This window comes from Haliaeetus albicilla, chromosome 6, assembly GCF_947461875.1.
Source record: "Haliaeetus albicilla chromosome 6, bHalAlb1.1, whole genome shotgun sequence".
NCBI classification, from domain to species: domain Eukaryota; kingdom Metazoa; phylum Chordata; class Aves; order Accipitriformes; family Accipitridae; genus Haliaeetus; species Haliaeetus albicilla.
Window position 1 is genome coordinate 44,087,310 of NC_091488.1, and position 14,781 is coordinate 44,102,090.

Sequence of the window (14,781 nt, forward strand, 5' to 3'; positions counted from 1 at the left end):
GCTATAGTGGCCAAACAAAAATCAATTAGCTGTAATAGCTGACTTTAGTTTGGGTATATGATATAAATTATGTTGTTAAAAGGACTCTGGCTGGAGTAGTTATGCCTATAATAGGGAGTTTACTTTCTGAACATATGAAGTGGTAATTTTTTTCCCTCTTCCATAACACCTTTAATTAGTGTTGCAGGGGGATCTTTTTAATTGAAAACTTGTATAGGAAAATGCCCATGCTACACATGGAGGAATAATAATTCAGGATGGAGAAGCTTTTACCTGATCAAGTAACCTGTGTGTTCTGAGCCTGTTTCCAGTAGCTCACTACTGAGTAGGGACCTTTAGACTTAAATTAAGAAAGCTGAGTAGATTATGACTTCAGAACTGTTCTAGCTGGTCTCTCTCCTGCATGTATTCTCTAGTGTACTGATGGAGCAGAGAAAGTCCATCCACTAGAAGTCTCTTTTAAAGAACCAAGGACACACAGAAATCTTAATTCACATAATGTCTTTTACGAAGTTTTAATACAGTGATTTGACCTGTCTTTTCTTACTTTTTCCTCTACCAGCATTCCAACATAAGTGTAATGGTTCATGCTTGCTTATTTTGAGATTGATGTAGTGGCATCTGCACTAACCAATGACTTCATTTTTGTTTCTAGTCTGGAGACAAAGACAGTTCTGCAGGGAGTGGAAGTGAAGATGAGGAGTTTTATGATGCTGATGAAGAGACTCATATGATCAAGTAATGAAAAGAAGAAACACTGGCCTATTTTATGCCTTTTCTTACTTGTCTTACAGTTGGACCGACTGGATGAGTACTGGGGACCTCACCTGTCAGGGAATGTAATTGGGCAAGTGCTTGTGTTTTTCCTGACTAGGAGAGGGGTTTGAGTACTGTTCAGACTAAATATGCCACTGATGCTCTCCATATGAGACAGCTGTTCAAATTCTTGTGGTTCAGAATGACAGTGCATGGACTGCATTTGAAGCCAGGTGAGACAGCAAGGGTGGGATCATGTATTTCTGAAGCCTAGGAAATTACTTAGGCTTAGACAGATTTGGACAGCTTATCAATGCACATGCTTGTATTTTATTTTCAAGGTGGTTGATTTTGATTCAGTACAAATTGATAAACTGGAAAAAATCCACTGTTCTTTTTCTGTAGAGTGAAAGTGGTCACAATGTGCTGTGTGCTACTCCAGTGGGAACAAATTCCTGAAACTGTATGTTAAAGTGGTTTCTGTGTATTGAATAGGGGAAAGGCAACTATGAACATAAGGTTTCTCTATCTGCACATAGACATCTGTATAAAGTTATAGGGTGCAGCTGGTTAGTCATGTGCATTAACTTAGTGATAATGGGAGGCCAGGAGGAGGGACTACAGAAAAGAACAACCATAAAGCCTGCAGACATAAAGGGCATTACTGATTTTTTTCCCTTTTCATCCACTGAGCATTTTCTTGGGCTGTCTTAAGCATACATTTGCCACGTGTTCCCCACATCTCAGCACTGCTGTTTATAGCTTTGCCTACTTTTGCCTTGTCCTCACTTTGCCATAAATATTGAAGCTCCACAACTTCTCTGTGCAGTGAAATAATTATGTGAAGGATATAGTTTCATGGGTGGGACATAGGTGAGGTATTTATCACATACTGTGTGTGTGAGGTGTGTGTTAGAATATATAGCTCATTTTTGTGCACCTACCTGTGTCTTTATTTCTGGAAGAAACTTAACTCTGAAGTGTTAAGAGCAACTATGGGTTGCTGTTACATTTTGGGGGTTATTGCCAGGAAGCTGCTAGTATTTATTTTAAAATCTTGTGTGTAAATAAAGTTTTCATTTAAAAAAAAAAAAAGGCAAACCTCTTTGAGACAGAATTTGGTTACCTATTTCTTAACCAGGTGCTTGTTCAAGCACTTGGTTACTTGACCATGTTGAGGAAGACAACTTCACTCTCCTGATCACACTGAACTTTCTGTAAGTGCTTCATTGGAGGGATTTGGAATCTTGAAATATGAAACATGAACATATGAAATGTTCCAGCTACAAAGATGAGGCCTTACAAGGATTCAGTTTTCTTGATTACATTGTCATCTTCATCCTCTAACCTGTGGCATTCTATTTAAGATTGATTTCTATAAAATGTTTGTTAGTCTTTATACTTGGAGATCCTAGCGAAGTGCCGCATGATGGCAGCAAGTATATTGTTAGGCTTGCTAGCCATTTTTGTGGATGTTAAAGTAAAAAAACTGGATTAAAAAAAAAAACCCCAAAACCCTAGAAGTTGACTGCTGAGTAGTTTCTGGATAAACTGGGAAGCTCCTTTACTCTGAAAGGAAAGTAAACAGCATCAGAAGTTTGCAGCTAGCTGCTTGAACTTTGTTCACTGGGAACTGTAATGCTAAACGAAGGGCAACTACCCTGGCTGGTGCAGAGGGCAGCCCAGAGACTGCAGATTCACACATGCAGTACTCCCACTTGGCCTGGACTTGATCCAGGCATTGACTGTGAGCAAAGTTGGAAACTTCAGTCCCTATGGACAATGCGTCAGTATTGTTGTGATTTTCATCTGTGTTAAGAGCTTCACTAGAAGAATTCCAGCCTGCAGTCTTCACTTTGTTTTTTCCACACTGTTGAGTAGTTGTTGTAGATGTGGCAGGGCACTTTTAAATACAGCCAGGTAGTCTTTCTGCCTTATTTGGCCCTTCTGTATGCAAGAAAATTGCTCTAAATAAGGTACTTGAAAAGGTTGAATCTATTTGTTCAAAGAATTTTTTTAGTTTTGCATTCACATTTTGAATTATGGACAGCTGGAAAACTGACTTTTTGTTGCTGATGGCTTCTAAATAAAACCTGTTTGCTTAGAAGCAAACAGTGGTAAGCCTGATGGTATTAACATGCTGCCAAGACCCAACAGGTTCTCTTAGGTGTTTGCTGCCTCTGTCCCTCTTTGGATGGTAGGTTGAGTAAGTCACCTGAGAGGCAGACAGGAACTGTTAGCCTTCCTCTCTCCATAGTTTTCCTGTCATTATCTGCTACTGACAACCCTGGTCATGCCATGGGACACCTCAGCATAATTTTCATTAGAACAGTAGGATGCTGTAGTGATTCAGGTGGAGGAGATCACTCTCTGCAGGACCTGAGCTGCATTTTGTGACAGTCTTCAACTAGGCTCAGTTAATAAATCTCAGTGTTTGGGCAGTAAGCTTGCCCTGAGGAGCTACCGGAGAGCAGAGGCTAATACAGTACCAGACATACCACAGTTTATGACATACTGTAATGTGAAGATCTGAGACCCAACATCCTTGCTTTAGTTGAGTGAAGTATCACAACCTTACCCACGTTTTTTGCTAGAGTAGCTTTGTATATGAAGCAGCCTATACTGTTAGTTGGGTTTTGTGTTGTGCAGGCACTAGGATACCTACCCCCAAGATGGGAACTCCATCCCTGGATTCCTTTGGTTTTGTAGCCATCATTTTTTTTCAGCCAGCTCACTTAGTGGGATTATGCTAGAGATGAGAGAGGCTTTCCCATGGTGCTGATTAGTCAGATCTTAATACTGTCTCAGGTGAGGTATGTTTAGGATTTTGCTATCTGGGGACCTCACAAGTGATACTTGAATACAGCTAGGAGTGAAGGAGAATGACAGGTCATGTAAGACAGCATGGAGGAGAATCAGCTGGAGGGAGTCAAAAGAATAGAGGATTCAACAAACACTTTAGGGCAAGGGTAAGTGAAAACACAAGATAGTAGCTGTTGGGTGGAAGTACCCTTCTAGCTGCTTGTGTTGACTTCAAGCTTCTCCTTTCAGAGCTAGCATTGGTTCCAGGATGTCTTATTGGGGACACTAGTTTCATGATTTCCTTTTTAATGTCAGCTTTGTTCAGCACTACTACTTCAGTGATGAAACATTTCTTCTGATCCATATAAAATGTGGAATGCTTCAGTTTTCTTTTGGACTCAGCTTTTCTATGAAATGGCATGTCACTGAAATCATTAAAATTTGTAAAGCCCTGTTTTGGAGAATGCTGTATAACTGGTCGTCACTTAATTTGCCTTTAGAAAGATAGGAAGATGAGACTTACTTGATGCATTTTTGTCACACAACTTCTTGTAAAGTGATACTTCAGCCTTCTAAAAGGATTTTACTACCTGGCTATTCTTGATAGGCTGAAGAGAATAGAATAGGGAAGTGATTTGACAAGTTTATTTTTTTAAACTACTTCACCTGAAGACAAAGCTAGTGCTCCCCATTTAGGGATTGGGGAAGTGCTGTTCAGAGACTCCCTGACACACCAGAAACTTAGAAGTTCTGTGTTAAAGGAGAGCCACAGGTGACTTGGTGTTCAGGTCAGGGTGCTGAGTGAAGACCATGTCCACACCTTTCCAGAGACACCTAATTAACATGGAGCAGGTTGTAGCTAGTTGCCACCTTTGTTACAGTCAAGGCTTTAAGGATTGCAGCCATGTGTTCCTCTGCTCACAGTGCATAAACCAGGCCAGGGTTTCCAGACTGTATGGATGTACAGAGGCTAGCAGAATATCCTTTGCAGAACCATGGGGAATGCAGTTAAGCTGTACATTTTCCAGCCTATTTCACCTAAGTGTATAAAAGCCATTTGCAAGAGAATGTTTTTGTTGTACTAGGAAAAGGGGAAAGTGAGGAACAAACTTACTTTTCCTAGAGTGTGTTAATGGAAACATTTGAGCTAAAACTCTTGTTCCTGAGTCTTCTGCATAATCACCGAATGCAGATTTGGTTAGTATTTTGTTTTAGCTGAAGGATGGTGTGCTATGTATACCTTTTCCCACCCTGTTAGAGCTTCTTTGATCATGCTCTTTGATGCAGCTGAATCTAGGCATCTGCGCATGCAAGTTGTGAGCCTTGCAGTAAGTATGTCAGAAAAGCCCAAGAGCGGTGCTGTCATTTGGTGGTGGAAGTTAGTCTGGCCTGACACATTTAATGCCCATGTCAGAAATGTCTATATTCAGCTGTTTACCAAATGGGAGACTTAGGGTATAGCTGTATTTTGAGTCTTGTTGCTTGTATGTTACTATGAGATATATTAAGTGGAAGAAAGATAGGTACATAAGAAAACCTGTGACAGATCTAACTGTAGAATTGGAGGGTGAACAAACTTATACAGAATCTTTTCCATGCTATGTATTTTTAATGCCTTGTCCAGTCTATTGTAGCCTTCAGATTTTCCAGGTGCTACTGTTATTTAAGTCTAATAGAGCTGGATAAAACTTTCACCCTGATAGTCTGAATTTACTGAACTCTCTCATGTTATTTTTGGTACTACTTGCTGTTTCTGTCATTCTGAAAAAAGCTCCTGTATTGCCTAATGGGGAGCAGATTTTTCTGTTCTAATTTAAAGTGCCTGTGTTACAAAAGTTGTCTTTAATTTCCTCGGTCAACTTGATACGGGACTGTGTGTAAAGTAACATCATGGAATTGGATTATATAAGTGCCAAAGACAGTTTTTGCTGGAAAGCAATGGTCCAAAACTAGTTCTAGCTGCATTCATTTGGAATTCTTCCATGCAACCTGCTAAAACTGGTATTTACAAGCATCTCCAGAGCTTTAGGGGACAGAAAGAGAGTTACTTTTGCTTGTCTTTCATGGCTCAGTTCACTTAAGTAGCTTTTGTTTCTGGGAAACCAAAGAAATTAAATGAAGGATTTAAGATAAAGTGTAGGTTTTGTAGAACATGCAGAATTTATACCATGTAGCCATTATGGAGAAATCTGCAGAGTCTGTTTGCTTCTGAGTTGGAAGTGTCAAAGCTTACTCTAAGACTGATAAAACTTGGTTAAAAACTGCACGTTGGAATTTGTTAGTTCATTCATCAGCCTTACAAATGAGCATTGCTAATAACAGCTTGCCTGGAGCTTCATAGGATCTAGCAGATTTCTATAAAATGCACAGTCTGTTTGAGGTATTGCTAAATAATAATGTCTAGAGTTTAAATCCCTATTGCAACTAGAATTCACTGCAAGTCAGCCCTATCATGGCTGCTTGTTTGCCAGTCAGTAAATAGGCAGATGGCTAAATGTTTATGCAGCAAGAGCTGGCTGCCCCCAGAAGAATGGTTTAAAAGAAATAATCTTTTTCCAGTGTGTATGCAGAATGAAGCAGGACTGTGGGGTGTCAGGGTCCTCTCATACAGCAAGCTTATAGAAGGGAGTATGTTTAAATAAGTACTTGCCCACTCTTATTTACAAAAGGTTTGTAGAGGAAGCAGGTCTTTAGCATGCATGTTACTGCCTCCCTCCAACACATCTGAGGTGCTCAAATTATACTTACTTTGTCAGGAGGCAGGCAGAAAGCATGGCAGTAAGAAAACCTTTGCCAATATTGAAAGTTACATTTACTTAAAGATGTCCGATGAGAGTTATCTGGCACATCTGTGTTCAAACAAAATGTTTTTAAATGATGGAAACTTGATTGGGAGACAGGCATTTCTCATGTTAGTTTGTCGGGGAAAAAAAAATCAGTGTTGCAGACACTGATGAAAATTGTTATAGATCAGAAAACTGCTGGGCAATTTGTGATAAAAGAATTTGTGGTTGTGATTTTATATATGCCTCTAAAAGACTGGTTTCAAGTATTTGATCTTTGTCACTCCCCAAAGTCTAATCCAAACTTTATTTTGTTCTTGTTAAAAGTTGAGTAAGTCATGTAGAAATTGGAAGTATATTTTTCATATGGATACTTTTATTGCACTACCTTTCTTTCCTGAATCTAATAATTGATTTTTTTAAGCTACCTCTTTATGTTGAGCTTTCTTGTCAATTTTGTACTTAATTGATTTTTAAGAAACTACAAAATATTTCCTTCTTTTATTTATGTGGGAATCCATAACTTAAAGACCACAAGTCTTCCTTCTGTTTTTTAAGTTTTTCTTAAAGGCCTTTTTAAATTTAAGACTTAAGCTTTTGAAGGAGCAGCATAATTACACACTTAGAACATGGATTTTCCTGTGTGTACTGTTTGCTTTTAGAAGGGCCAGAAGCCCTTAATTTTATACTAACCTCAGTTAAGGATGTGACTCTTTGGGGGCAATAAAAAGTTTTGAGTTGGGAAATTTTAATCCATTTAATTTATTGCCAATTAAAGAGCTTCTAGTTACTGGTTTTGGTGTTGAAAGAAAAAAATAAAGAAAGCATGTAGGGAAAACACTGCTGCTTTTTTCCAGACACCACTTTTCCCTCTCTCCCCCCATGCCATCCTCGACCCCACGGTGGTCTCCAGTTCTTTGGCTGCATGTTATATGCTCAGTCCCTTCAGCAAGGCAACAGGCAGCACAGGAGATTGGGATCAGTCTGTTGTGCTTGCTGTTCTTTCACTGCTCCTTGTTTCTTACTCAGCTGCTCTCGTGTGGGTTTTTTCACCAGCCACAGTCCCTTCGGCGTTGTAGCTCCTTCCGAGTCTACTCTCAGCCTCTGCTCAGGCTACGATTTTCCTTTGGCATTTCTCCTGCTCAGCTGCCTCTCCTTTCGGCTCCTCTTGTGCTGGCATGGTCTTCTCCTTTTTTCCTCCTACTGCTATAGCACTGTAATCTTTTTCTTGGCATTTACTGCCCTTTCTTAAACATGCTTTTGCAGAAGTGCCAGAAACTCCTCTGACAGCGTTGGAGTGCAGTGGGTCAGTCCCCACTGTGCCCAAGAGGCAACGGACACTAACTGAAACACAGGAGGATCCATCTGAACATAGGGAAGCACTTTTTTACGGTGAGGGTGATGGAGCACTGGCACGGGTTGCCTGGAGAGGTTGTGGACTCTCCATGCGTGGAGATATTCAAAAGCCATCTGGACATAGTCCTGGGCAGCCTGCTTTAGTAGGTGGCCCTGCTTGAGCAGGGGTTTTGGATCAGATGGCCTCCAGAGGTCCTTTCTGACCTCAGCTGTTACATGATTTCTGAGCTGGCTGGAACCAGCACAGGGCAGTCCTGGGCTTCTTCCCACACAAGGCACCCTGCAGCCCCAAAACCCTGACAGTTATGCTCAATATGTGACTGCACAGGGTTTTCTTGCAAATCAAGTCCTTACAGTTTGAGCTGACAGTTTTTGTGAGTGGTAGTTGGTACTGTATTCCCTTTCTATGTTACTGTTGTCTTAGGTCAAGTAAATGAAACTCCTAAGGATATAATCAGACATTTATAGTAGAGTTCTGTGTCTCGTTACATTTGCATCCCTGCTGATTTCAGAAGACACAACTTAGATCTCCACTTGACCAGAGGAGCAGCCAAAGGGGTAAACTACTTTCTGTTCAACCCTGCATCATCATGAAAACAAATCTTCGTATAGTCTCTATATCCTGTAGACTTTGTATTGTTTCCTCATGCCAGTTTAATTTGAACCAACAATCAAAAGTCCTTGCCAGTTGAGAGTTGAGTAATAGGAAAGTGGGCATAGGGGGGAATAGATTCACTGCGTCAAACAAAAATCAAGTTGTATATAGTTGGTGTGTGTATTTTTAAATATTTAATTTGGATTACTTGAATACTGAGTGTTATGAGCCTCCTGTGTAAAAAATACTTCCTGTATTAGTGTGCTGTTGTTAACTCAGAGTTGTACTGCTGAAAAGTCTGTTTTTAGAATACTTGATCTAAGAAGTGGCAACTAAAGACAGCATAAGCTTTTCCACAATAGACCTTTTATGGTGGTATATTCATATGTTCTGTGAACAGCTGTTGGATCCATCTTTTTAAGATGTTCTTTACCATAGGTGAGGGGCCATAACAAATGTTGAAATATTCAGAATAATTGCACTTACCTATTCTGTTTTCTTAATGTATTTCCTATGCATACTGCCTTACCTGTATGTACTGTATTTCATTGGAGGTACGAAAGGTAAATATCAGGTTCTTAATTTATAAAATGTAAATGAGTTTTAAAAATAATTCTGTAATACTACATATTTTCCAGTGATATCTGTCTTCTAAGAGAGGGTGATGGTGGTAAGGCCAGGTGAATTTAGTCACAAGTTAATATTGGTGGTCTTTACATTCTCACTTAATTTCTGAATGATTTTGATCATTTGAAATATATTTTTTCTTTTAAGATTTTTGTAGAGGCTAACCTATGTTAGTAGGCCAACTTTTAGATGATTTGTAACAGCTCTGATACTGCCTCTGACTCATACAGTTCATATAATGTCTTTGTAACTTATTTTGTGCCTTTTCTTCCCCTGACACAATCTCTCAATAAAAACAAGCTCTTTTGCAACTCTGCAAACCTATTTTATTGTACTGATTTTTTTACTTGCCTGACCCTTTTGTTTTGTTTTCTGGAGGGGGCTGAAGGTCTCATAATAGAATAGATATTTATAACGGACTCTGCAGAAGAAAATTGACAAGGTGGAAAGCAGGTCATTTTGGAATGGCAGTGCTACAAAGCGCCTGGGAAACTGGGACTGTCAGTACTAATCAATATATTCCACCATATCTATCACAAATCATTTTTAACAAAAACCGGCACCAGTGGAATGTGAGAATCAATTTACTACTGGCTTCAGTTGTGCTGATTGATGTTGAAAGACTGGAAACACTTTGGGGGGTTTAGCATAGCAAAATGTCTGTGGTGGTGTTACTAACATTTGTACTGGGGGAGTTCCCACGAACACTGGTTGGCACTTAACACCCCTTCTTTAAAGTGCTATGCAAATGCACAAAAACAGTCCCTGTCCTCAGGGCTTGTGCCTAAACATCTTGGCAGGGAATGGCAGAATTTGAACATTTGTCTTCATTACCTGGAAATGAGGTGATGAATAGCTTGACCGCGTTTCCTGTCCCCTGTCCAGTGACAAAGAAAATATTGTCTGAATCTGAAAAAAGTGACTGTGGGAAATAGGGATCAGTGCTCTATTTTAAACTGCTTTCATACCTCTGTATATGCTTTTTTTTAAAAACAAAAAAATATATATATATTCTTGAATAGCTAGTCCCTTGAGCAGATGCCAAAGCACTTTATCAGTATTTTTAAGTGTACATACCAAAGATGATAGGTGGTCTACATGATAGATAATATTACCAGACCTTGTGTTATGTTGCATTTTACTCTTCCTCAACATGCAGCTAAGAGCAATAATCCAGCCAGACTCCCTATTTGTGCTTCCTGGGCACAAACCACTGCAAAAGTCATCCTTTGCCCTTCTATTGCTTGCTGCAAAAGAAAAATGCAACCATCTTAAGTATCTTTTCTGAGATGCTTTCTAGAGTCTCCTGAACCTTTCAACAGTGTATTTTGAAGTCTTTTGAACTCAAATGTTTTAATCAGCAGCCTTTCCAGAATGAGTAATTAGAATATACGAAGCATATACCAACATCCAAAATAACTTGTATTGTTCATCCCTTGATCTAAAGTTACCAGACAAAGGTCATCTTTTCTTCTTGTTATTTCTGATCCTGTGAGCCTTACTCTTATTTTTGGTACTTGAGATACTTAGGATTTTACTGTAGTTTTCACTTTTGCTGCTGTTTCACCATGGAGGTGATGATTGAAGGCTGACTTTTTAGATGCGTCCAGTTATGTGCTCAGCATAGTTCCACCCATAGCCACTCAAATTTATTGTTCCCTCCTCTCTAATATGTTTCAATTGCATGCTGCAGGGGACTGCTGGCCTGAGAGACTTTGATGGTTGTCATCTACGTGAGGACAAGGAGCGCTTCTGTGAGCTGCCACTGGGTCTGGCAGTATGGTCTGCCATACCCAAGGGCTGATTTACGTTGATACACCTTTCTTTTGATACTGTGTTAACTTGGGCTGCTCTTAAATACGGCTTTCCTCGCCTATGCTTTGTCTGGGAACTGGCTGTATCTTGCTGTAACTGGAGCCTGTTTGCCTACCGAGCCATTGCGTTACATACACTCTTTGTGGAAAAACAGGGTGAGACGCCAAGAATGGAGGAAGGGGCCACAGATTACGTATGGGAAGGACTGTGGTTCACATGGCTGCGAGATTTATTTTTTAGTCAGTGTAGCTTTAACTTTTGCTTTGTTGTGATGCTTCTGCTGTCAGTAATTTTCACACTGACAAGAGGAAGGCACCTCTGGAAGTCATTAAATGGGAGGTGTGGAACTAAAGTGCCATCCCTTGAAAGCAGGGACATTTCGAGAAATGTGCTTGTCCCTTGCCAATAACAGCCAGTACTGGTGTTGAGATGGCAGTAGTAAGCATTGCCTGCAAGGAGCTATCAGGCAAAATTACTCAGTTCTTCCAAACTGCACCAGTCTCAAATTTAACTGAAGTTAACCTTACTTCTACTGGGCTCATAAAACTATTTCCAAGCAGTGCGCTTCTGAGAGAGACTCAACTCTGCTTTTTCCAGCATTGTCATCTTGCATCTCGCTGGTTACACAGAGACAAGACAAATACTTGTCAAATTCTCTCTGTCTTGGTGAATAAAGGTCTCTAATCCTGACCTATTACTTATTTAAGAGCACTTTCAATGAACAATCCTTGCTGCAGGGAGGAGGGGGGGACCCTCAACTTATTGATCAAACTTGGTAACAGCAGGTAATATAATGTCATACTTGGGAAAGTGGTTCTTCTTGGGTGACTTATTCTTGCCATTTCTTTTTCTAGTAAAGATCACAAAGATGCAACAGAACAGATTTACCTCCATCCTGGGGAGGGAGGAGGTAATAGGCACCAGAAAAATTGTAGCATGCTTTTTGATCCCATTTTCCCTTCCACACTTCTGCTACCGAAAGGTAGCTAAAATGTGACAATCCTGCAATCTCTTCTGCATCTAAAAGTGGGCAATTTTTTTCATTTCTCTGCACTTTGTATAATCCATGCAGTATCTTGGCAAAACTACAATGGGGAATGTCATGAGGGCTCACTGAAGGGGAGGCTGACTGATCTGTGCAGATGGGATTACTTGGAAGTTTGCAAGTTCAGAAACAATTAAAAACCTAGTTCAGCTTTATTTTGATTCAGCTGTTTGAGCCATGGACCAGATCCCAAAGCTGGAGTGCTCTCATATGGGGGGTGGGGGTGTTGTTCTTGGTTTGGGGTTTTTTTTTTCAGAATTGTTGTTAGCTCTCAGGTGCTGCATCTTGCAATATGAGACCCCTGATCCCTAACTTGTCTTCCAGGTGCTGTGCTTACCAGCTGTGCCAGGACAAGGTGATGCCTTTGCTAATGTCATGATGGAGCTGTCTGCTGGGTGTGCTTAACATGAGCAGAGAAACAAGCATAAGCAGCATAAAGGCACTTTGTGCAAGTAAAAACTACTGTTAAAGGAAGTTGTTCAGTGTAGGGTAATTCTTCTCTCAATCAACTGCTGCTTGTTCCAAGAGCTCCTGCAGAGCTTGTCACCTCCTAAAGCTATTAGTAGCACTTGGATTTGGTAGAAATCCTCTACCTCATTTTGGGTAGTGGGTGCACCAAATAGTAGAGGCCAAGTCCTAGCAATTGACTGGCAGTTTCTCCCTCTTCCCCAGATATGAGGTGCTGTCTTCCAAACTCTGGGCTTCAAATAGAAATAGAAGCTGTTAGAAGAAATATTCTGTCTACAGTTAGATCAAGGAGCCAAATGCAGGTCAGTGCAGAGCTCCCTTGTGTGACAGGAGGGCAGCAGGGCTCCATCCTTCAGCATGCCTGTACTACTACTTGTGAAGATCTGCCCTGCCAGCCTGCACTGCTGATTTTTTTTTTTTTTATGGTTCTGGTTTCCTGCTCTGCCATCACCCTTGTTTTTCTGTAATAGTGGAAGTGGCTACTTGTACTTCACATACTGTTTTTTCTCCTATGATTTTTAACCTGCATCAAGGCACCTCACCAGCTGTTGTATATCCTGACCCATGGATACACTTGCAGTGGGTACCAAATACCCACCCTGCTGTATATTGGTTCTTAAACAACAGTGAGAGTCTTGTGCTTGCACAGACCCTGTTCTGTTTGGGTCAAGCTCTCTTTCTGGTTTGATATTCACAGTGAAATGTTTGATTAATACCTTGTTAAAGGAAGTGGAGAAAAATCCTCTCAAGCCTCTGCAAGCCCTGTCAACGCATACAGTGCCAATGCAGTGATTAGGACAGAACCTTTGAATACTACAGCTGAAATTGTTGCCAGCTCTGGGTAAGTCACTTTTTCTCACCAAAGTTTGTTGCTTTCTTGAACCCTCCACCCTCACTTCCATCTATGAAATGGAGCAAGCGTGAATTCGCCAGATCACAGGCTATGTTCAGTGTTTATAATGGTGATGCTAGGCAGGGTGCCTCTCTGTTAAAGTTGACATGAAGATGTCATAGAGAAACTGAAAATTCCTAGGAAATTAATTTTTAATGCTTTGATGCTTGCATGGTACATAGGGAGGGTGAGCTTTTGGGATGGCGTGGCTTTCAGAAACGGTATACGCAAGGGCAGGAGAAAGCAGTGCTTGCATAGTGGCCTTTTCTCAGGGATATTGGGTTGTTTGAGAGTCTGTTATCTTCTCCAAAGTTTTGAATTACAGCTGTGGCCATCTGATGTTTTTATCTACTAGACTTTGGTTTGTTAGAGAGCAGTGAATGGAGTAGAAGTTCGCTCAGATGAGATCTTTGTTGTCCCAGACAGCAGGAACTAGACTGAATATCCCTGTGCTCCTGTGAACGCTGTTCCGCTTCCTCTTCCCTTCTGACCCAAATTCACCATGGTGGAAAAGCAGCCCTGCCCTCTCCTACCAGACATCTGGTAGCTTTATTCACCTCGTTTCCCCTCCTAAATACAGACACATGCACGCATATACGCATCTGCCTGCCCTCCCCTCCCTCCACGAAAGGCCAAGGTGCAAAGAGATGTCTTGTGCCTTCACGCACTAGCCTGGCCAAGCAACTTATTCTGCATATCCCAGGTGCTTTTATTGCAGGATTGTTTCTCCTCCCTCACTCCTCCTTTCAGTGCCCTGTATCTGCATTTAACTAGTTCTAGTCCTAAATATCTACCCTGTGTCCTATCACTGCCTGGAGCAGATGCAGCGCAAATGATTGACCCTCTCCCTTTGGCAATTTGGCTTTGACTGCACAAAACAGCCAATAAAGTGGAAACAGCTGGGCAGCTGATTATGGAGATTAGCTTGAAGCTGTATAGTTTTATGGTCTAAGATAGAGAAGGAAGTGTTTGCTCGAAGAATGCCATTGCATTCCTCCTTTCTCCTGCTGCCTGCTCTTGACAAGTTTTCAGAAATCCCTGACTAAAAGAATAGCATATGTATTTGCCAGACGCAGCTTGGACTGGAGGCTGTTAGCTCATTTTCCAGTGACTGAAGCTGGAGTGTGTAGCAATGCAGGGTCATGATCTGATCTGTCTAGAAGTTCTCTGAAAAGACTTGACTGAAGCCTCTGTTGAAATTCTCAGGCAAGGCTGGTTCTCACTAGTTTGTCTGCTGAATCTCTCGATCTGCTTTGTGATACATATATCATACTTCTAATGAAGAGCATCTTTCTCACTTCTGGTGCTCTCATTCTTGTCTGTATAGTAATTGTTCCCTCATAGCAATTGTTTCTCTCCGGGCCCTCACACTATAGAGTCTCAATGATTCTCTCCTCCCCTCCTTTCCTCCCACCCAAAGCATGCAGCTGTCTTGCCCTTTCCTCGTGCTTTTCTTGAGACACTTCTACAGATACACTGACAAAACCTTCCGTTATCCTGATTGCTTCTTCAGCTTCTCCTTTGCATCCTCTCCGTGATGCCATGTTAGCCTCAGAACACAACACAGTGTCCAAGTTGACATACCTAGGGATCACCTATTAGCTGTAAGTTTGATATCTGTTACCTCTGTGTGTGAGATGAC

At 41.0% G+C, this 14,781-nt stretch overlaps 1 protein-coding gene across 2 annotated transcripts in view; it reads left to right on the plus strand.

Moving 5' to 3' along the window:
• Positions 1-9,243, plus strand: part of SLC22A15 (solute carrier family 22 member 15) — a 44,584-nt gene extending 35,341 nt beyond the window's left edge. For both annotated transcript variants that reach the window (XM_009920627.2, XM_069785835.1), the window contains exon 12: positions 656-9,243. In XM_009920627.2, the coding sequence (XP_009918929.1) occupies positions 656-742 (87 nt within the window). In that variant the 3' untranslated portion in view covers positions 743-9,243. The remainder of the gene's footprint in view (positions 1-655) is intronic.
• Positions 9,244-14,781: the final 5,538 nt, after the last annotated feature.